General features: G+C 42.7%; 1 protein-coding gene across 7 annotated transcripts in view; it reads right to left on the bottom strand.

Moving 5' to 3' along the window:
* The window catches only part of LOC106567519 (long-chain-fatty-acid--CoA ligase 6), a 76,903-nt gene that overhangs the window by 18,228 nt on the left and 36,144 nt on the right, over positions 1–22,531 (bottom strand). For 6 of the 7 annotated variants that reach the window (XM_045693406.1, XM_014136845.2, XM_014136844.2 and 3 more), the window contains 12 exons: positions 14,231–14,451; positions 13,479–13,596; positions 12,826–12,890; positions 12,100–12,201; positions 11,775–11,874; positions 10,807–10,985; positions 6,493–6,525; positions 5,498–5,549; positions 3,199–3,272; positions 2,840–2,917; positions 420–554; positions 168–302 (listed from right to left, as the gene is read on the bottom strand). In XM_045693406.1, the coding sequence (XP_045549362.1) occupies positions 168–302; positions 420–554; positions 2,840–2,917; positions 3,199–3,272; positions 5,498–5,549; positions 6,493–6,525; positions 10,807–10,985; positions 11,775–11,874; positions 12,100–12,201; positions 12,826–12,890; positions 13,479–13,596; positions 14,231–14,434 (1,275 nt within the window). In that variant the 5' untranslated portion in view covers positions 14,435–14,451. Of the gene's footprint in view, positions 1–167; positions 303–419; positions 555–2,839; positions 2,918–3,198; positions 3,273–5,497; positions 5,550–6,492; positions 6,526–10,806; positions 10,986–11,774; positions 11,875–12,099; positions 12,202–12,825; positions 12,891–13,478; positions 13,597–14,230; positions 14,452–15,991; positions 16,163–22,531 lie in introns of those variants that run through there. The other variant, XM_045693408.1, reaches the window with a different exon arrangement.

The raw sequence follows: 22,531 nt of genomic DNA, 5'->3' as shown, positions 1-22,531 counted from the left end.
ACACTGAGGACATACACACGGCATATTCCCCCTTCATTGTCTGAACACACACACATCTATGTATCAATCTTCACATCCGTCCGTCCCTCCGTCCATCCGTCCATCCATCAACCGTGTCAGGCCACTCATAGGAAGGAGAGGCCAAGAGGAGGAGGTGAGGTGGATACCTGTATCTTACTGAAGAATATCTTATCCCACAGGCTGTCCATGCGGATGATCCCACTGCTGACCTCTGCCCCTTTTCTCTTGGCTGCAAAGTTCAGCAGCCAGCGCTTCAATGGGGTGTTGGCCTGGCTGAAGATCTGTGGGACACACACACACACACACACACACACGAGAGAGAGGGTGAGTTGATATAAGATATGGAGAATGAGGGAGGTGTGTGCGTCAATGCTTGTGTGGGTAGGTGGTTCTCTCACCTTGTCGTACATGCGGTTGAGCAATCGAGGCACCACAGGGAAGATGGTGGGCCGTAAGGCCTTCATGTCATCAGACAGCAGGCGGATGTCACCTTGGAAAAAGCCGATCCGGCCGCCATGACAATACACCACAGACTGGGGAAATAGAGAGAAAGAAGACAAAACAGTGACCGTTGATTCAAAAAGCACTTATTGCATACAGTTGGGGAGAGTGGGGTAAGTTGAGCCAAAGGGATACGTAGAGCCACCCTTGTTTCTATGAAACCATACACAAAATGTATAATTTGAGTCTGTGGAGGAAGAAACTTAACATTAACAATTAACAATTAACATTACATTCTGTGGCAACAGCTCTGGTAGACATTCCTGCAGTCAACATGCCAACTGCACACTCCCTCAAAACTTTAGACATCTGTGGCATTGTGTTGTGTGACAAAACTGCACATTTTAGAGTGGCCTTTTATTGTCCCCAGCACAAGTTGCACCTGTGTAATGATCATGCTGTTTAATCAGATTATTAATATGCCACACCTGTCAGGTGGATGGATTATTTTGGCAAAGGAAAAATGCTCACTAACAGAGATGTAAACAAATTTGTGCACAAAATTTGAGAGAAATAAGCTTGTGCGCATGAAACATTTCTGGGATCCTTTATTTCAGCTCCTGAAACACGGGACCAACACTTTACATGTTTATATTTTTGTTTAGTGTACAGTATATTTCCCTTGACGGAGTGATGCTGAATGTATTTTTTTTATAACATGATACTTGGTTACAGAGCAATTAAATAGAGCAATTGAATAGCCCAATGAATAGTGTGGGCATTGTGTACTTTTTTGGCCTAGTTGTTTCAGATTTGTTTATATACTTTAGAAGTACCTTTTTATCCTTCTTAAAAACCAAATGGCTGATAGTAACTTATAACCTCCACACTCTTCTCTGTTTCTTAACAATTAGAATTTGGTTAAAATGGGATCTGACCTAATACACGGTCATGGTTAGAAGGGATCCAGCTTTTATCAAATAAACGTCAAAAGTGGAAATGTTTAGCATTTTAGCTATCCCTAACCCCTTTTCTAACCTTAAGCTAATTCTCCTAACCTGCTATGTTAATTCTCCTAACCTTCTACTCCCTTCTAGCCATGACCCTAATTCAATCCCATCTTTGGAACATTTCCTACTTTGGAGGAAAGGCTCTGCAGGGATCGCCTTTTCTCTTCTTCTCCTTGTTGACAGACATGATTTGCATAATAAGACTGCAGCACCCTGGCAGGTATCATAATACTGCATGTGGCATACATGTTTAAATGTTTTATTGTCACATATACCAGATTGCTACAGGGAAATGTGTTGTTTTATATGGTCAACCCTAGCGGTACTTCATCCCTGGAGCAATTATGGTTAAGTGTCTTGCTCAAGTGCACATCAACAGATTTTTCACCTTGACAGCTCAGGTATTTAATCCAGTGACCTTTCGGTTACTGGTTCAACGCTCTAAGCACCAGGCCACCTGCTGCCCTAGGAATATCACAGCATAGGCATAGCCTACTCACAGAGTTCTACACAGAACATTACATTTACCATTTTAGTCATTTAGCAGACACTCTTATCCAGAGCGACTTACAGTAGTGAATGCATTCATTTCATACATGTTGTTTTTCCCGTACTGGTCCCCCGTGGGAATCAAACCCACAACTCTGGTGTTGCAAACACCATGCTCTACCAACTGAGCCACACGGGACCATGTGGTGTTCCTTCTGAGGATTAACTTGTGGGTATCTGCATTGCTGCAACGAAGTCCCACGCATTAACAGTGTCTGGATGTGTGTATCCTCGTGAACGTGAAGCACATGTCTGAGAGGTGGTTTCCTGTGGTTGTGTCCGCCTCTCACACGCTGACAATGGAAGAACACGTACTGCAGTGGGACAAAACAGGCATGCTGGTTGAACACGTGTGGTTGCTTTACCCCCTCAGTGCTGCAGCTGGTCCAGTGCCAGCTTTGTTGTTTTTGTCATAGTAGTTAATAAAAAGATAGGGTCGTTCCTGACTGATCCTAAATGAGTAGTTAGGGACAGTAAACACTTTGGAACCATAGCTACAGGAAACAACAGGCCAAGCTTGTGGTCCGAATGGCTCCCTATTCCCTTTGTAGTGCAATATATAATTTAGGGTGCCAATTGGGACTCAAGTTTCCTGTAGCTGTGAGAAACGGATGAAATAAAGCACACGCCCGTAACTGTATGAGCCAGCTTTTACAGAGGCAGCAGATAGGCTATCAGTAAAGAGCTGACTGGCTATGGCAAAGTTAACATCCCAGATAGCAAGGTCAATTGCGGCCGAGGACGCACGCACACACACACACACACCAACTATAATAATACAACTCAAAGCTTCATGTGGACTTTGTTTGGGACATTACCTCGATGAGTCTCTCAAACATGTGAGCCAAAGGCAGGAAGGAGATGAGAACATCGTCTTGGTTTGGGAATATGACTTTCTGTGGCACGCCAGACAAGCATGGGGGAGAGAAGCGGTGGTTAGACAGGTTCAGAACCATTTGTTTCCCACCACTAAACTGTCAAATATGATACCAATGAGAAACATAAATGATGCACAAAAAATAAATACATCTGTGTCTTATTGTCCAATGTAAGATATGGGACTTGAAGCAATTTAGTGAGCCTTGCCTCTAATAGAGTTACAGAAACGGGAGAAAAGTACCTACTCAAGATAAATGCAAGGGACATTTCTGTGACACCATAGTCTGTTTGAACTCACATCCGTGACTTTGAGGAAGCCTGAGAAATCAGCCACTACATTCCCGTGTGTCAGCATGACTCCCTTTGGGTTTCCTACGGAGGAGGGATTCAGAAAAAAACTCTATAAACTTCTCCCCCTATACCTGCTCTCAACAATGGATAGCATTAGCTCTGTCCCAAATGGTACACTATTCCCTTTATAGTGCACTACTTAGGGCTCTGGTCAAAAGTAGTGCACTATATAGAGAAAAGGGTGCAGCATACAGTATCAATCCATGGAAAACAACCAATACACTGAACAAAGATATTAACGAAAAATGCAACAATTTCTGAGATTTTACTGAGTTACGGTTCATATCAGAAAATCAGTCAATTGAAATAAATTCATTAGGCCCTAATCTATGGATTTCACATGACTGGGAATACAGATATGCATCTGTTGGTCAAAGATACCTTAAAAAAAGGTAGGGATGTGGATCAGAAAACCAGTCAGTATCTGGTGTGACCACTAATTGCCTCATTTAGCGCAACACATCTCCTTCGCATAGAGTTCACATCTCCTTCGCATAGATCAAGCTGTTGATTGTGGCCTGTGGAATGTTGTCCCACTCCTCTTCAATGGCTGTGCGAAGTTGCTGGATATTGGCAGGAACTGGAACACTCTGTTGTACGCGTCGATCCAGAGCATCCCAAACGTGCTCAATGGGTGACATGTCTGGTGAGTATGCAAGCCATGGAAAAACTGGGACATTTTAAGCTTCCAGGAATTGTGTACAGATCCTTGCGACATGGGGTCTTGCATTATCATGCTGAAACATGAAATAATGGCGGCGGATGAATGCCACGACAATGGGCCTCAGGATCTCGTCACCGTATCTCTGTGCATTCAAATTGCCATTGTTAAAATGCAATTGTATTTGTTGTCTGTAACTTATGCCTGCCCATACCATAACCCCACCGCCCCCATGGGGCACTCTGTTCACAACGTCGACATCAGCAAACCACTCACTGTCTGCCATCTCCCCGGAACAGTTGAAACCGGGATTCATCCGTGAAGAGCACACTTCTCCATCGTGCCAGTGGCCATTGAAGGTGAGCATTTGACCACAGTTTGTGCAGAAATTCTTCAGTTGTGCAAACCCACAGTTTCATCAGCTGTCCGGGTGGTTGGTCTCAGATGATCCTGCAGGTAAAGAAGACGGACGTGGAGGTTCTGGGCTGGTGTGGTTACACATGGTCTGCGGTTGTCAGGCCAGTTGGACGTTCTGCCAAATTCTCTAAAACGACATTGGAGGCGGCTTATGGTAAAGAAATGAAGTTTAAATTCTCTGGAAACAACTCTGGTGGACATTTCTGAAGTCAGCATGCCAATTACATGGACGGATTATCTTAGCAAAGGACAAATGCTCAATAACAGGGATGTAAACAAATGTGTGCACAAAATTTGAGAGAAATAAGATTTGTGCTTATGGAACATTTCTGGGATCTTTTATTTCAGCTCATGAAACATGGGACCAACACTTTACATAATGGGTTTATATTTTTGTTCAGTGTATATGGAAAAACAAACATTTAGCTATTAGCAGCCTAGGAACTAACAGAACAATAATATTGTGCCACCCGTTTTTTCAAGTTACACATTCACTTTAAAAAAATATGTATTTGTCATAGTGGAAAATGCCTGAGTTATACCACCCTGTCACAACTATTGGAATATACTCTCAGAGACAGACCACAGGAGATAAGAGGGCACCAGCAGAGACATCCACCAGGGGGAAACAGGCTTCAGGCTAATGGAAGTTACACTGAAAGACCAACAGGTGGCACTCTTTCCACTACTGCAGTGGGCCGCTTCGCTGCCTGTGACTAAAGCTGTGGTTACCACCCTCATCTGGAAATACCGGGATTCTCCTAATCTTACTCTTTATCTTCTTTGTGACTGTGTTGGTGGCCAGACTGTAATAACAGGTTAAGATTCCAGACAACTCCTCTTTTATGTCTAAATGTCTTTCCCTCGGAAGTCTATCAGTGTTAGGAGCCCTACCATGACCATACTATTAACTCTGATACATGGCATTGGCCCTGGTCTGAAATGGTCGGGTGGGGTTGGGGTGTCTTCCTGTTAATAATATGTCACGCACAATGAGAGAAGCAATAGACACAAGTCAAGGGTTGGACTTGAATCAGGGATTGTGGATGAAGTGAGCTAAACTCTTAAGATAGTACACTGCTGTGATAATACACATTAGCACTGCATTCAGCTTGAAAGAATAAGACACTTTGGGGTGTTAGTTTGTCTGGTGGCTAGATGACCATACCTGTGGTACCACTGGTGAAGCACACGATGGACAGGTCTTCTGGTGCAGGTGGCTGTGGGGGAACAAACGTTCAGTCAGGATATAGTCTGAAGGAGATCTTTAACTCGTTGACATCCCCTTTAGACAATAATCACCATCACAATAGCCCATCTCTGGCATTTTAACGTGTGACTGTAGAGAAGATGCACACACACAGCAGAGAGAGAGAGATCAAGTAACGACTCAAGTAGTATTTTCAGGGTGACTTTCTACTTTAATTGAGTCTTTTTTCTGTTAAGATGTCTTTACTTTTACTCGAGTCAAGTAGGACTGACAATTGGGTACTTTTTCTACCGTTGAAGAACATAAGCACTCCCGGCCTCAAGTGCTCTTTGAGATCAAAAGTATGTATTTCAAGCAGCGGTTACTATGGGAAAAGACAACAAAAGAACGTTTGCAAGACCTTATGTCTGCTGTGTGATCTCAATTCTTACATAATAGCACACACAGTTCAGTGCTCTATACGGAAATCAAAGGAAACCAATTGGTTTGTACTCAAAATAACAAATGTTCGATGGAAAAAACATATTCAAATACTCTCTCTGCAAACACAAACAGGTCAAGCCGGAAGAACTGTCACCAGGCCAGAGATATGTAGTCTGCAATATATCCAAAACAAAACATAGTCAGCACGACACTGAGGTCGTCCTGCATTCTGCCTGTGCAGAGCACGACAGGGACAGACAATGTCCATCTCAAGGCTATTCGAAGATGCTAATTTGTGTTCTGTGCTGCTTAACCACAAAGTTGCATCATGCACTGTTCTCCAATGTGTGAGATTAGACAAGAATTACTTAGAGACAAGATTACAGAGGAGACCTAGATGTGAACTTTTCTCAACTAATGAATTATTTCCCTAGCTGGGCAGGTTATGACAGTGTGGATGTGATGCAGCTAATGATACAGAGATGCTTACTCAGTCAAACAATCAAACCAGACATACAGACCGCACTTACCATGGGATTTCTATGCTTCTCTCTGCCCAGTGCCTAGATGGGACGACAGCATGCAAAGAAGCACAACATCTTGTGTTAGATAATCATGAAGAATGAAGAATCATAAAATAAAATCATAAAATACAATTTACAGCCATGACGAAATAGAGGGGGTTGAATATCTGAACAACTGTAATGTCCCGACAAAAGAGAGGCTTGCATAGTTTTACGCTAGAATAATTTAGTTATAAAAAAGTGCATGCCGAAGCAGTCCTCAACTGGCAACTTCATTTAAACAGTACCCGCAAGACACCATTCTCAACGTCAACAGTGAAGAGGCGACTCCGGGATGCTGGCCTTCTAGGCAGAGTTCCTCTGTCCATGTTCTTTTGTCTGCACAATTTACAATCCCCCATATATATTTTTTTGTTAATATTTATATTAATTTAAATATATAGATATTTTTTTTAAATATATTTCTGTTCTTTATTATTTTCCCCTAACCCTACCACCCGTCCCCTAATTGGAGTAAACCAATGGACAACAATACTTAGGATTCCACTTCCAGCTAATACATACTACATACATTTCATGAACAGTATATTTTATATATTTTATATATTTGATCTTTTTTGTGTTTTTAGTCCCAGCCTTCAGCTACCCCCAACCCATCCCATCTATCTCTGAAGACCATCTTGTTTTGATTTCTAGATGCCACATATATTTTTCCACTGTGCTGTGATTTTTCAGAAAAGTTTTGAACCTTTCTATTCTCATAGTGTCACACCCTGATCTGTTTCACCTGTCTTTGTGCTTGTTTCCCTCCCTCCAGGTGTCGCCCATCTTCAAAATGATCCCCTGTGTATTTATACCTGTGTTCTCTGTTGCCAGTTTGTCTTGTCTTGTCAGGTCTTACCAGCGTGCTTGCCCATCTTCCTTTTTCTCGAGTTCTGCTTCCTAGTTTTCACAGTTCTGACTATTCTGCCTGCCCTGATCCCGAGCCTGCCTGCCGTCCTGTACCTGCCTGACTCTGACCTATTTACGAACCTCTGCCTGCCCTGACCCCGAGCCTGCCTGCCGTCCTGTACCTGCCTGACTCTGACCTATTTACGAACCTCTGCCTGCCCTGACTCCGAGCCTGCCTGCCGTCCTGTACCTGCCTGACTCTGACCTATTTACGAACCTCTGCCTGCTCTGACCCCAAGCCTGCCTGCCGTCCTGTACCTGCCTGACTCTGACCTGATCACGAACCCATGCCTGTCCTCTACCTGCCCTTTGCCTGCCCCGTGTTTATAATAAATAATCTGAGAACTGTACTATCTGCCTCTTGTGTCTGCATCTGGGTCATGTCCTGAGTCGTGATACATAGTTTCTACAGATTGTAAATTAAAGATAAACACCTTTGCTAAGAGTATTATTATATTATTGATTGATTGACTATGACTTTTCAAATCAACCAGCAGTGCTATTTGCAGAGTTACACTACCGTTCAAAAGTTTGGGGTCACTTAGAAATGTCCTTGTTTTGAAAGAAAAGCAAATTTTTTTGTCCATTAAAATAACATCAAATTGATCAGAAATACAGTGTAGACATTGTTAATCTTGTAAATGACTTTTGTAGCTGGAAATGGCAGATTTTTTATGGAATATCTACATAGGCGTACAGAGGCCCATTACCAGCAGCCATCCCTCCTGTGTTCCAATGGCACGTTGTGTTACCTAATCCAAGTTTATCACTTTAAAAGGCTAATTGATCATTAGAAAACCCTTTTGCAATTATGTTAGCACAGCTGAAAACTGTTGTCCTGATTACAGAAGCAATAAAACTGGCCTTCGTTAGACTAGTTGTGTATCTGGAGCATCAGCATTTGTGGGTACAATTAAAGGCTCAAAATGGCCAGAAACAAAGAACTTTCTTCTGAAACTCATCAGTCTATTCTTGTTCTGAGAAATGAAGGCTATTCCATGCGAGAAATTGCCAAGAAACCGAAGATCTCGTACAATGCTGTGTACCTCTCCCGTCACAGAACAGCGCAAACTGGCCCTAACCAGAATAGAAAGAGGAGTGGGAGGCCCAGGGGCACAACTGAGCAAGAGAACAAGTACATTAGAGTGTCTAGTTTGAGAAACAGACGCTTCACAAGTCCTCAACTGGCAGCTTCATTAAATAGGACCTGCAAAACACCAGTCTCAACATCAACAGTGAAGAGGCGACTCCCGGGATGCCGGCCTTCTAGGCATAGTTCCTCTGTCAAGTGTCTGTGTTCTTTTGCCCATCTTAATCTTTTCTTTTTATTGGCCAGTCTGAGATATTGCTTTTTCTTTGCTACTCTGCCTAGAAGGCCAGCATCCCGGAGTCGCCTCTTCACTTTTAGGTGTAGGCAGGGCTATAATTAGGTGTAGGCAGGGCTATAATTAAATAAGTAAACTGGGGTATGACTAAATAGTTCATTAGGGGGATTTTTCCACAAATAGACTTTCTATTAAAATGTATTGCAGTGAGATTATTTATTTATTTTGGGATATGAAATTCGAGTATGTCCACTTCACCGTTGGACCATTTTATTGGTAAACTACACAGTAATATAAAAGTTGTATTTTTCTTACGTAATACGTAATATGGTGCACTTATCATCATTCGGTTTTAATCCAGAGAGATTAGAGAAAATATCTAGATCCTCTATGAGGCTGTGCAGGGATCCAAATGGTGGATTTAAAAGAAAACATGAATCGTCATTGTACAATGACACATTTGTTTTTAAGCCCTGGATTTCTAGCCCCTTGATATTATTGCTGGATCTGATTTTAATAGCTAACACTTCGATGGCCATAATAAATAGATATGCCAATAGTGGACAACCTTGTTTCACTCCTCTTGACAATGTAAAACTTTCTGAGAAAGTACTTTCTCATACTTTTAACCCCTTGTACGAAATTAAATTCCAATTGTACTTTATCAAAGGGATTTTCAAAGTCATCTATGAATACCAGGCCTGGTTTCACGGATTTTTCATAGTGTTCCCTTGTTTCCTGTACTTGTCTTATATTATCTCCAATTTAATGTCCATGTAAAAAACCTGTCTGAATAGGATGAATAATATCTGACAATACCTTTGTAATTCTATGCGTTATGCATTTTGCTAGGCTTTGAAGTGTAAGGTCTCTCCAGTTTTTTTAGGTGGACTGGATCTTTATATTTACCACCTGTGTCCTGTTTCAGTAATAGTGAAATCAGATCTTCTTGCGGAGTATCTGATAGTCTACCATTTTTGTAGGAGTAGTTAAAACACATTAATAACGGACCTTTGAGTACATCGAAAAATATTTCATATACCTCAACTGGTATACCATCCAGCCCTGGAGTTTTCCTGGACTTGAAGGCTTTAATTGCATCTAGAAGTTCTTTGTCTGTAATTAGGCCTTCACTTGACTCTTTCTGTACAGATGTTAATTATACACTATTAATGGGAAAAAAACTTACAATTAACTTCAGTTAGTGGAGATGGAGAACACTGAAATGAAAACATATGCTTAAAGTACTTTGCCTCCTCTTTCAAAATATAGTTTGGTGAATCATCTTTCAATTCTTAGGCTAATCTTTAGAGTTGCGGCCATATTTTAGCCACTAGCCAGTTCCTGTAAAAAGAATGTAACTTCCAACTTGAGTTTTGCATTGGGGAAAAAAAATATCTGTGTTTTAACCACATATAGGCACTACTAACTGCTATTTTGCTTCTCAATGATCATGCAAGTATCACACGAGTAGGCTACCTAGCTGTTCCACCTCTGGCCAGCCGAACGTTCTAGGCAGCCCGAGCATGTGTATCCAGACCAGTAAACAGAGTCTGATAATGTGCGAGCTTGTTTTGCATTGCCTGGCACTCGGTGAGGTATTATTCCTCACATCGTTTGTCAACTACTACTTTCGGCTGCCTACTATTTGCAATGATAATCTTCATAATTATGCTGCCATATCGTAGCGAGTGTTGCTTTAGTGTACAACATAAAGTTTCCCCCTTCATGTCAAGGAGACGGAAGCGGCAGCGGAGCAGTGGGAACACTGAGCAGAAGCTATGTAGGCAGCAGAGTGGGTAGCAGCTAGGTAAAGAAAAAAATCCTGCACCTGCGCAGAAATCTGTATCAATAGCCACAAAATCTGGAACTGTAGCCACTCCGTAAAGTATATTAGCTGGGCTGAGTCCCCTCTCCCTCCCTACCTGCGGTCCCTCCCTCCCATCTCCATCTGCCCCTACTCTCCCCACTCCCTCCCTCCTCTCTCCCTACCCTCTTACACTACTCCCCATCCCCCCTGCCCCCTTACACTCTCCCTACGTACCTCAACGTCTTGCATGGACTGGACGATGACCCCGCAGCCTTCCCCCTGCTCCAGCAGGGCAGGGTCAAAGGGGTCCATGAGAATGATCCTCTTCAGCCCGGGGGTTTCCTGCCTCTCCACGTTACCCAGCAGCACCTGGGCCTTCTCAGGCTTGTCGCAGATCACTGTGATGATGTCGGCTGAAAGACAGCACACGAGATCCGCACGCCTTTTGTAAGAACACACATACATGATCCAATCAGCTAGTAAACACACAGCTAACAAACTACTGCTCTACAAACAGATTCCCCTTCCACAGCCTTGGAGCAGAGACAAATCCTGTTGGGGCACTAGGCCAAAACCAACGCACAACGTCACTGAGGGGCAATTGGAAATGATGAATAACATGATGAAAGTGAGTTAATGTTATCTGTCTGACTAGTGTGAAACTAAAGGATGGAAAGCCCTGAGGTCATGGGAAAGAAGGAGAGTGTAACGACACATCTCAAGACCTGCTCTCTCCCAAACCCACTGAGCTAAGCTCATTACCTCCAGCATAAGGCGAAGGTGAGCCCTTGCCTGATTCCTGTGAGTGAGTGTGTGGAGTTAATGGGATTGTGTAACTTAAACACGACAAAACACAATTCTCTGGTCAAGGTAAAACTGTTATTCAGGAAGGGAAGGCTGAGTGTCTCAGTTTTTGATCTTTTCAGACACCTCTATAGGTAGTATGTGTTTCATGACATCGCCAAAGCAACTTGATCAAGAAAATAATTAAAAGAACTGGACCATGAAACCAAAAGGAACATTCTAAGATCTATTGCTTTGGGCGAATAGAGTAGACAGCAGGACACTTACAGCAAGTTTCAGTCCCAAATGGCTCCCTATTCCCTATGTAGTGCACTACTTTTGACCAGGGCCCATAGGTGAACAGTGTAAGGAATAGGGTGCCACTTGGGACACAAACCTCAGAAAGCTGCTATTCTTACCAGTGTTAATGATGTACCGTATGGCATCAGGCCCTAGTGTGTCATACAGAGGCACCACCACCATAGAGTAGGTGTAGCAGGCCAGCTCCGAAATGATCCACTGCAAGTACAGACAGACAGGTCAAGAGGAGGTCAGCGTCGCCATAAAGACAATAAAAAAGCCTCTACGTGAGCAGTCGGGGCTGTTAGACTGTGCATCACGTCAAAACATTTGTGAATCAGTGTCGTCCCAAATGGCACCCTATTCCCTATATAGTGCATTATGTGGAGAATAGGGTGCCATTTGAGACGCACACACAGTGTCTCGCCGTGATGATGACCTCACCTCTGGTCTGTTCTGTGCAAACACTCCGATGAACTGATCTGGGCTCGGCGTGCAGCCCTGGCTCAGCAGCCCCGACCCCAAGTGCTCTGCCCGTGTCGTGACCTGGAAGTGAAAAATAAATAGCAGCTGAGCGTATTGGGAAAAGAGAAATATGCCAGTATAAAAGAGAAACATGCTATCCTCTGCTCAACTCTCATGATGTCATAGATTCAATATTGGAGCAGAATCCTTCCAGCTGCGGCATTCCAATGCTGAAGGGTTTATAAGCCTCCTAAATAAATCCCTTTCAGTAACATTGAGGAGAAAATACTATTAAAGAATTCCATATACAGAAGGCTGAAAATGAATTCCTCACTTTCGATTGTGTTTGGAAGCCAAAATCGCTTCAAATGTGTGTGTAAAAAAGGCCAGTATTTCAGTAGTTGTACAGAAAGCTTTAGTGTAAATCAACTTCAAATTCAACTGTGTGTTACTACAGAGGTTTGAGTAGTAGCAGACGTCTCTCTTTGAGGTAGGGGAGACTGTAAACTGAACCTGTGGATCTGTCAAGACGCCGTATGCTACACCTCCAAATGCAAAACAAACCACAAGGAGTGAGTTACACACAGAGCTATAGATTACACTAGCCCTATGAAGGAATAGACCACACAGAGCCTGTATGCAAAGCAGAGAGCTGCTCTTGTGCTTCAGTGTTCTGTACAAAAGGTAGTTCTACTGTGTGTTTACCTCTTTATAGGACAGCCACTTGTAAGGCTGGTTGGGTAGCCGGGAGCCTAAACAAGGTCCATCACCTAGAGACAATACAACAACAGGATCAGGGAAAAAATGAAAATACAGAAACCCCCAAACGATCACATGAAAACACAAAAGTTCTTGACTGACACCTTGACTGACACATAAAATGACAGTTGGTCCTCAGCATTAGTTTTCAGTCAGTCAGTCAGTCAGTCAGTCAGTCAGTCAGTCAGTCAGTCAGTCAGTCATTCAGTCAGTCAGTCAGTAAGTCAGTCAGTCAGTCATTCAGCCCATTCAGAACCAGATATAGAGAGATACTATCTACTTCATATACGGTCTAGTCTGTCTGCAGTTTGACTTTAGGCCTCACACAGTAATTCCCACACGCTCGGTTGACATGATAACATAGATGGCACTTTTTCCACTCACACAGACAGACCACACAGGCAGGGCACCATCACTTTGTCGGACCACAATGTCTATGTGTGGGTGTATTACTCAGACCACAGCGTATGTGTGTGTGCATGTACCGTATTTGACATTCATGCAGACACTGCGGTCTAAGTAAGTGCTAGTGTGTGTGAGTGCGTGCGTGCGTGCGTGTGTGTGTGTGTGTGCGTGCGTGCATGCATGTGTGTACACACCGGCTATGTGGAGGCCTCTCTGGAACACCTCGTACATGGTCTTGGCATCGTCATGGTAGTGTGTCAGCAGCTTATTGGGGCTGTCCCCCAGCATGGACCTGCGACCCCCATCTTCATGCTAGAGACCGACAGGGGGAGATAGACACAATGAGGCTAGGGAACACACACACACAGAGACACACACCAAAGTAAAAACATTACTATTTCTGAATGTGGTCCAAATACACAGTTGGTTCGATAACCAAAATGTTACCCTTTATTCTCTTACTTACGTAAGGATGTGATGATGTGTGTATGAGGGTAAATGGAGTGGGTGTAACAGTGGTAATGTGTTAACCCTCAGGTAAACCTCTGTGGGATTTTATGTCTTAGTCAGCCCCCTTTGTTGTGTGCTGCCCTGGTGCCCAGAGCCTATATTCACAAAGTATCTCAGAGTGCTGGTCTAGGATCAGGCACATCCTGTATTATTCCTTATGATCTAAAAGGCAAAACTGATCCTAGATCAGCACACCTTCTCTGTGACACTTTGTGAATATGGGCCGAGGTGGAGTATCGCATCCAGAGGAGGTTGGTGGGAGGAGCTATATGAGAACCAGCTCATTGTAATGGCTGTAATGGAATACATGGAATGGTACGAAACACATCAAATGCTTGGAAACAACGTTTGACTCCATTCCAGCCATTACCCTGAGCCAGTCATCCTATAGCTCCTCCCACCAGCCTCCTCTGATCGCATCGTATCTCTGGCTTACCAGCACTTCCTCAGACTGGTGCTGGAGGTTGCAGGGAGGAGAGATGGCGCGTGGCCGTGTGGCCAGCCAGTAGGCCAGCACAGCAGTCAGAGCACCAATTCCCACCAGCGTGGAGGTGGGCAGGGAGCGGAAGAACTGGGTTAACTCGTCCAGCTCAGGCAGCCGTAGACTGCTCATTAGCTCCTGGGCCTGCATCCTCTCCATCAGGGTGGAACTCAGCTCTGGGATGGGAGAGGAGGAGGGGGGAGGAGGGGAACAGAAGGGTAGAGAGGAGAGTAAGTGAAAAGGAGAGGCAGAGAGAGTCGTCCCGGTCCTGAGGCGGCAATGCATCCCCAAACCATCGCACTACCACCACCATGCTTGACCTTTGGTATAAGGTTCTTACTGTTGAATGCAGTGTTTGGTTTTTGCCAGGCATTATGGGAATCATCTGTCCATAGAACATTCTTCCAAGAGTCTTGATGATCATCAAGATGCTTCCAGGTGCTTTTTGGCAACTTGAGAACTTTTTGGACCAGATTGGTCCCATTAGGTGTGGCGAAAACAAAACACTGTATTCCACAGTAAGAACCTCATACCAATGGTCAAGCATGGTGGTGGTAGTGGGATGGTTTGGGGATGCTTTGCTGCCTCAGGACCTGGACAACTTGCCTTAATAGAAGGAACCATAAATTCTGCTCTCTATCAGAAAATTCTACAGGAGAATGTCAGGAGAACGTCTGTGAGCTGTAGCTGAAGTGTAGCTGGGTCATGCAGCAAGACAGTGATCCAAAACACACAATCAAGTCTACATGAAAATGGTTAAAAATAAATACATTTAAAGTTTTGGATTAGTTGTAGACCTAATCCCAATTGAGATGTTGTGGCAGGACTTGAAATATGCAGTTCATGCTTGAAACCCCACAAATGTTGCTGAGTTAATGCAGTTCTGCATGCAAGAGTGGGCCAAAATTCCTCCACAGTGATGTGAGAGACTGATCAACAATTACAGGAAGCATTTGGTTGCCGTCATTGCAGCTAAAGGTGACACAACCAGATATTGAGTGTAAGGTGGCAATTACTTTTTCACACAGGGAAATTGGGTGTCGTTTGTTAATTAAATAAATAAAATAAGTACACCTTTTTTTTGTCATTTGTAAACTCAGATTCCCTTTATCTAATATAAGGTTTTGGTTGAAATCTGATAATGTTCAGAATCAAAAATATGCAAAAATAAAGAAAATCAGAAAGGGGGCAAATACTTTTTCACTGCACTTTATATAAAGTATTTATCATATAGTGCAGCACTAGAAGTGCTGAAGAACTACTTTTCTCATTCCCCCCTTCTGACATCCAGGTGGCGACACGCATCTCTGCATACCAGGTAGATAGACCTGCTTGGAAGTCAGCCCAGCTTGGATGAGCAGCAAGAGGAACTGCCCCTCCCTAACTTCAGGCTATGCTTAAAGTTTACACCCCAACCCGAGCACTCCATTCTGCCACGTCTGGTCTCTTGGCCCCCCCACATTTACAAGAGGTCAGCTCCTGCTCAGCCCAGTCAAAGCTCTTCTCTGTCCTGGCACCCCAATAGTGGAACCAGCTTCCCCCTGAACCAGCTTCCAAAAACATCTGAAACCCTACCACTTCAAAGAGTATCTTCAATAATACCACAGCACCCCCCCCCATCACACCCTCTCTTTACCACTTTTGTGAACTAACACTCGCAATTGACTTTTTGCTGACTTTGCTGATAGCTACCTTATTGAGGAAAAATGTACTTACTATGACTTAGGCATGTTTTTGTCCCACCTAGCTATCTTAAGATATACATTACTGAATAACACTGAATAATATACATTATTCTGTATGGTTGGTTGGTAGACGGTTGAAATGCTGAATTTGTGTTTCTTCCCTAATGGTATGAGTCACACAGAACCCCAAGCCCGGCCAATCACAATCACTTCCTCCTCGTTCTTGGTTCACTATGCAGCAGAGAGAGACATCAGCAATGACAGTTACAGCAGTCACCATGTGAATCAACCATCTATCAGAACAGAACAAGCCGCATTTCCTCTTCTGTCACAACAAAACTGACACATTCACACACGTAGACTCTATATATCCTGTGAGTGTTTTTAACTACATTCCTATGGTTCAGTACCATTTCTATTGAAAGTCTACAGCAAGGTTACAACAATGAGTCATGTGCAACATTATGGTAATACTATTATTGCTCATAGTGGTATGTGGTACATGATGCTTTTTACGGCAATTTATTTGACAGACATTGTAATTCTATACCACCCTGAACTTCCTTGTTTCAGTTGCTGTGTTAGTATTAGGCTAGAACTCTGTCTCTGTCCGATATCTATCTCTGGTGGGGGGTTTTCAGCCTTGATGAGGGTGAATTATACTGCCAGGCAGTGGTGTAAAAAGCACCCAATTGTCATACTTGAGTAAAATTCTAAAAGTATTTGGTTCTAAATGTACTGAAGTATCAAAAGTAAATGTAGTTGCTAAAATATACTTAAGAATCAAAAGTATAAATCATTTCAAATTCCTTATATTAAGCAAAGCAGACAACACAATTTTCTGGTTTTTTAAATTTACGGCTCGATTGGGGCACACACCAACTCTCAGACATAATTTACGAACGATGCATTTGTGTTTAGTGAGTCTATCAGATCAGAGGCAGTAGGGATGACCACGTGTTCTCTTGATAAGAAGACCATTTTCCTGTCCTGCTGAGCATTCAAAATGTAACGAGTACTTTTGGGTGTCAAGGAAAATGTAGGGAGTAAAAGTTTTTTATTTTCTTTAGGAATGTAGTGGAGTAAAAGTAAAAGTTGTCAAAAATATAAATAGTAAAGTAAAGTACAGATACTCCCCAAAATACTTAAGTAGTACTTTAAAATATTTCAACTTAACCCAAAATATTTCAACTTAACCCTTTATGCCACTGCTGCCAGGTAGATCTAAGAGCAGAGCTACACCTGCCATTATACACACATACTAAGCATGAAAAACCACAGACAAACAGGCCAGGCCAGAATGAATCACAAGGATATGGATTGCCTACAATGTAAAGTGTTCACAAAAACTTGAGAGAGACTTTATAGGCCTAGTAGTGTAATTAGAGAAACATTCTGATCTAACCCTTAACTGAACCTTTCCAATGAAACACATAGCAGGCTACGTTGAGGTAGCATGGTTGTGATGAGTCCCAGTCTGTTCGGCACCAGAGTTGAGGCTTGCTGAGCACTAAGCGGTAACAGAAGATAACCTGCTGTGTGTTAGGCTACCTGTCCTACGGTGACCAGATGAGGCTAGTCTATCTGAGGACCCATATCAGCCTAAGACTAGGCTAAACGCTGTCCAGGTGGAATACAAAAGTAAAATACCCAATCAACCTTCGAGAAAGTCATGACCCCAGTTGGAGAGTAAGAAAGCTTGGTTGTAAACCAGGGGGATAACAGTTGTAGACCCTTCCATTATTGATGGCAGCCCATCATCAGATTGCATCTGTCTCATTGTTAGAGGGTTAGCCTATCCTCTCATCCAAGAGGGAGTGTCCCTTCTCTGCACTCTTTGTCCTATAGTAACCTGGCCCTATGCTAGGCTAGCAGAGGATCACTCACACATAGGTCAGAGCCAGCTATCTTTAGCCTAGGAAGAGTACTACTGGGCAGAGGACAGTGGCAACCACCAATTCCCAATCCACCACATCGTCATCATCAACAATAATGACCTTGATCAGATGGACCAATCACATAAGTCGCCTAACACAGCCTAATTTGGGTCATTAGGGACACAGTGAGCTCATGATATTTGTGGTTGGAGGGGTACACAGACAGCAAGATATACACTGAGTATACCAAACATTAGGAACACCAGTGGTGTAGAGTACTTAAGCCAAAATACTTTAAAGTACTACTTCAGTAGTTTTTTGGGGGTTGTATGTACTTTACTTAATTATTTATACTTTTGACAACATTTACTTTTACCACTACATTCCTAAAGAAAATAATGTACTTTTTACTCCATATGTTTTCCCTGAAACCCAAAAGCACTTGTTACATTTGGAATGCTTAGCAGGACGGGAAATTTGTCAAATTCATGCACATATCAAGAGAACACCTGGTCATCCCTACTGCCTCTGATCTGGCTGACTCACTAAACACTAATGCATCATTTGTAAAAGATGTCTGAGTGTGTGCCCCTGGCTATCCGTACATTTTCAAAACAAGAAAATGATGCCGTCTGCTTTGCGTAATTTAAGGAATTTGAAATTATGTTTACTTTTACTTTTAATTCTTAAGCACATTTAGAACCAAATACTTTCAGACTTTCACTCAAGTAGTATTTTACTGGGTGACTCACTTTTACTTGAGTCATTTTCTATTAAGGTATCTCTACTTTTACTCAAGTATGACAACTCGGTACTTTTTCCACCACTGATTTTCCCTAGATGTACTGTTTCTTTCCATATGTAGGCCTACTATGTCTGTTCTGAATCCTTGGATACTGTACATGTAACCTACCGGTAGCGTAAGAGTTGGGAACGGAAGGTATTGGCTGACCACACTAACCTCAGAGGCCTGAGTCCCGCCCCCTCTCCCCATCTGCAGAGCGTCACCAGCAATTAGGCTATTCTGCCCTGAGATTATGGCCTATTAGTACAGAGACGGATGCACAGAAGTAACCCCCCCCACCCCCCCCCGGCTCTGCCTTTTCTATTTAAAGTCACGTCTGTCTGTCTGTCTGTCTGTCTGTCTGTCTGTCTGTCTGTCTGTCTGTCTGTCTGTCTGTCTGTCTGTCTGTCTGTCTGTCTGTCTGTCTGTCTGTCTGTCTGTCTGTCTGGTCTCTCTCTCTCTCTCTCTCTCTCTCTCTCTCTCTCTCTCTCTCTAGCTGTGCGACCATCCAGTCATTTTATCTCAGTGTCACCTCCGCAAACCCACAGTCACATTAAGCCCATGTGCTGCGCACATCCACGCACTCCATGTGACTGTGGCTGCGTTCTAGGCTAACGACACATGGAGAATCTCGTTGATACAGATAAAGGCAAGTGTGGAGGGTGCTTTAAAAGGGGTTGGGGTTCAACATCAATGCACAGGAAAGCAGCTGCATTAATATGGAAGCAAGGCACACTAGACTCTGGTAGTGAAGACTTGCAAGGCAGCGCAGTAACCCGTCAGTCTGTGTGTGTGTGTCTGTGGTGTATGGGCCACCAGGCAGATCTTACTTTGCCCTCTGCAAACCTTTGATTACCTCCCACTGCTGGGAGATTATGCTCAGCAAGGGAAGCGAGGGGGGAAAAGGAGAAGCGCATTTGGCCTAGTTTGTGCCTGGCTGGCCACCGTATCACACCACCTTCAGCAGACGTTCCAACTATTCTATCTCGCTCCCCCTCCCCTCCCTTTCTCTCTCCTCCGCCCTCCCTAAACCCACAGTGCTTCCGTTCCTCCAGCAAATGATAAATATTGTATGTACCATACACACACACACACACACACACACACACACATGGAGACCTCAGCACAAAAACAAACACACACATGCAAGTTTAAAAGCTAACTTTTTTGTATTTTCAATTTAACCTTTATTTAACTAGGCAGTCAGTTAAGAACAAATTCTTATTTACAATGACGGCCTACCCCGGCTAAACCCTCCACTAACCCGGGAGACGCTGGGCCAATTGTGCGCCACGCTATGGGACTCATGGCCGGTTGTGATACAGCCCAGGATCGAACTCAGGTCTGTAGTGATGCCTCGAGCACTGCGATGCAGTGCCTTAGACCGCTGTGCCACTCAGGATCCCAAAACATACACATACGTACAGTGCAGACTCAATCAAACACATTAACATACAAACATACAGGATTGAGTCATACAGTGAGCAGATCAATGAGTTATTTTAAAAGAGATGGGGGATGTCAGGCAATGGTTTTTCTAGTTAATGGCCCAATGCAGCCGTTTTTATCTAAAAATCAAATTGTTTCTTGGTAACACTCAGATTTTTTTTTTTTCAATTAAAATGGTCAAACAGAAACAACAATAGCTTCTTAGCAAAGAGTAATTTCTCAAGCAAGAATTTAGCTAGGACTGTCTTTGAGTGGTCGGAGCGGGGAAAACTAGCTGTTATCGGCAGAGAGGTTTTGAACACACTTTCTTATTGGTCTATTAACTAATTGACCGCCTAGTGATGTCACCTAGGCAGGCTAAAATTCCATCCCACCAAAACAGGCAGAAAATTCAGGCCGTCTTTTCAAACAGCTCTTCATCATTTTCACAATTGCATGATATTATTCCAACCTCATAGTGTTGAAATATATATATAATACACAAGAAAATCACGTTTTTGAGTGCCTTTAAGACTGATCTAAAGATACCTAGTAAAGAATGTGATGCATCAGGAGAGGACGTAAACCTTGTTCAACACTTTCCATTTTGTCAATGCAGTCCAATAACCGACATTAAAGCAATGGAAATGCTTGGGATGCTGGAACATCCACCCCTACTCTTCATAACACAACTGTCTGACTGAGGCAATATCCATCCATTAATATAATTAATGCGATGGATTATATGACATTCCAGGATGTAAATATCATATCATTTCCTCTCTTTAAACTTGAAATGCACTTACATACTATAAATATGAACCTGTAAATTAACACCTCACACATGTACAGTAGCATAGCCTGCTGTACAGGGGCCAAATCTAGCTGATAGGGTAATGGCTAAAGGTTTTATGCTTGATATTATCCCCACTCTTCTCATGCTGGTATAGTATAACATTCACTAAATAGGCTATAGCCTAGCTAGGTTCCATGGAGACATAAAAAGTCCTTAAAAATTGTAGGCTGATTTACAAATGTAGTCTACAATGTTGAGAAAGATACTGCATTTTTGCCAAACTTTTCAACTGAGAAGCAGTCATATATACTTTCTCAGTCTGTGACTCTGTCACGGGCGGAGCATGTGGCTCATCCTCTGAATTATTAAGAGGGGGAAAATAATAGGTTTACCTGTTAGTCCATGAGCCAGGGGGGTTGGTCGGTCTCACTTGGGGTGACGATGTCTCATCTCTCTTTCATCCCTCCATCCCATTCATTTTTCCCATAGGAATTTTACCCAATAACGAAACATTTCAACATACAACAAGTTCTTGCTCACTTATACCCTTTAATCATATATATTTGGAAAGATAGCTATCCATCAGGCACATTTTTCTTAATGTTCAGGTCAACAGAACTTTGACCATTGGCCTCTTGGGTACATATCAGAATTACCTGTATAAATTGCTTTAAAAAGGAAACCTGCAAATATTTTTAACTTTGTTTAACACGTGGTTCTGAATGGTCATGAAATGACCTTTCAAATGATATATAACATAACCAACGTTGGAAGCATCAGCTGCTAGAAAATTGCCATCAACATTAAACATCAACATCAACATTATTGTGCCATCAACATTAGAATGTTGGAAACAGACTTAGAATTCTATGTAATGGGGCAGCTTTGTTTTTGGATTCTAACTTTGGTGATAGAGGCACCAAATTGCACACACACAGCTAGAACAGGGTTTTACAAATATCACAGAATTCATGTATCAACCCCACAGAAGCATTTTTCCAATATGGCTGCCAAAGAATTCAATGGGCTCTTATTGGACAATTTCGCATGGCCATGTCTATAATTGTAGTATGCCCAATTATATCTTCAAGGCCCAGTGCAGTCAAAAATGGGATTTTCCTGTGTTTTATATATATTTCCACACTATGAGTTTGGAATAATACTGTGAAATTGTGAAAATAATATGTTATTGTAAGAGCTGTTTGAAAAGACTGCCTGAAATTTCAACCTGTTTTGGTGGGATGGAGTTTTGGCCTTCCATGGTGACATCACCATGGGATAAATTAGTTAATAGACCAATAAGAAAGAGAGTTCCAAACCTCTCTGCCAATAACAGCTAGTTTTCAGTTTCCCCTCTCCCACTCCCAGACAGTCTTAGCAAAATGTTTTCTTTTTGACCATTTTAATTTAAAACAATCACATTAAGGTACTTAAATGTTACCAAGAAATGATTTGATATTGTGATTAAAACGGCTACATTTGACCTTTAAAGTGTTCATAGTGATGTAGAATACACACCCAAATGAGCCAGGTGTACCAGATATTTAAAGAATTGATACTATTCACAGAACTGTGTTAAGAATGTGCCCAAAAGCTGTCCCAATCGCTGATTTCTGAAGGTGTTATGATCAAGAATTGCAATATTTCATCTTCAAACATGTGAAATGGATATGTACATGTGAATAG

Source organism: Salmo salar, chromosome ssa13 (genome assembly GCF_905237065.1).
Source record: "Salmo salar chromosome ssa13, Ssal_v3.1, whole genome shotgun sequence".
Lineage (NCBI taxonomy): Eukaryota > Metazoa > Chordata > Actinopteri > Salmoniformes > Salmonidae > Salmo > Salmo salar.
Note: the sequence above shows the minus strand (reverse complement) of the source record. Positions and strands in the feature narration are given on the sequence as shown.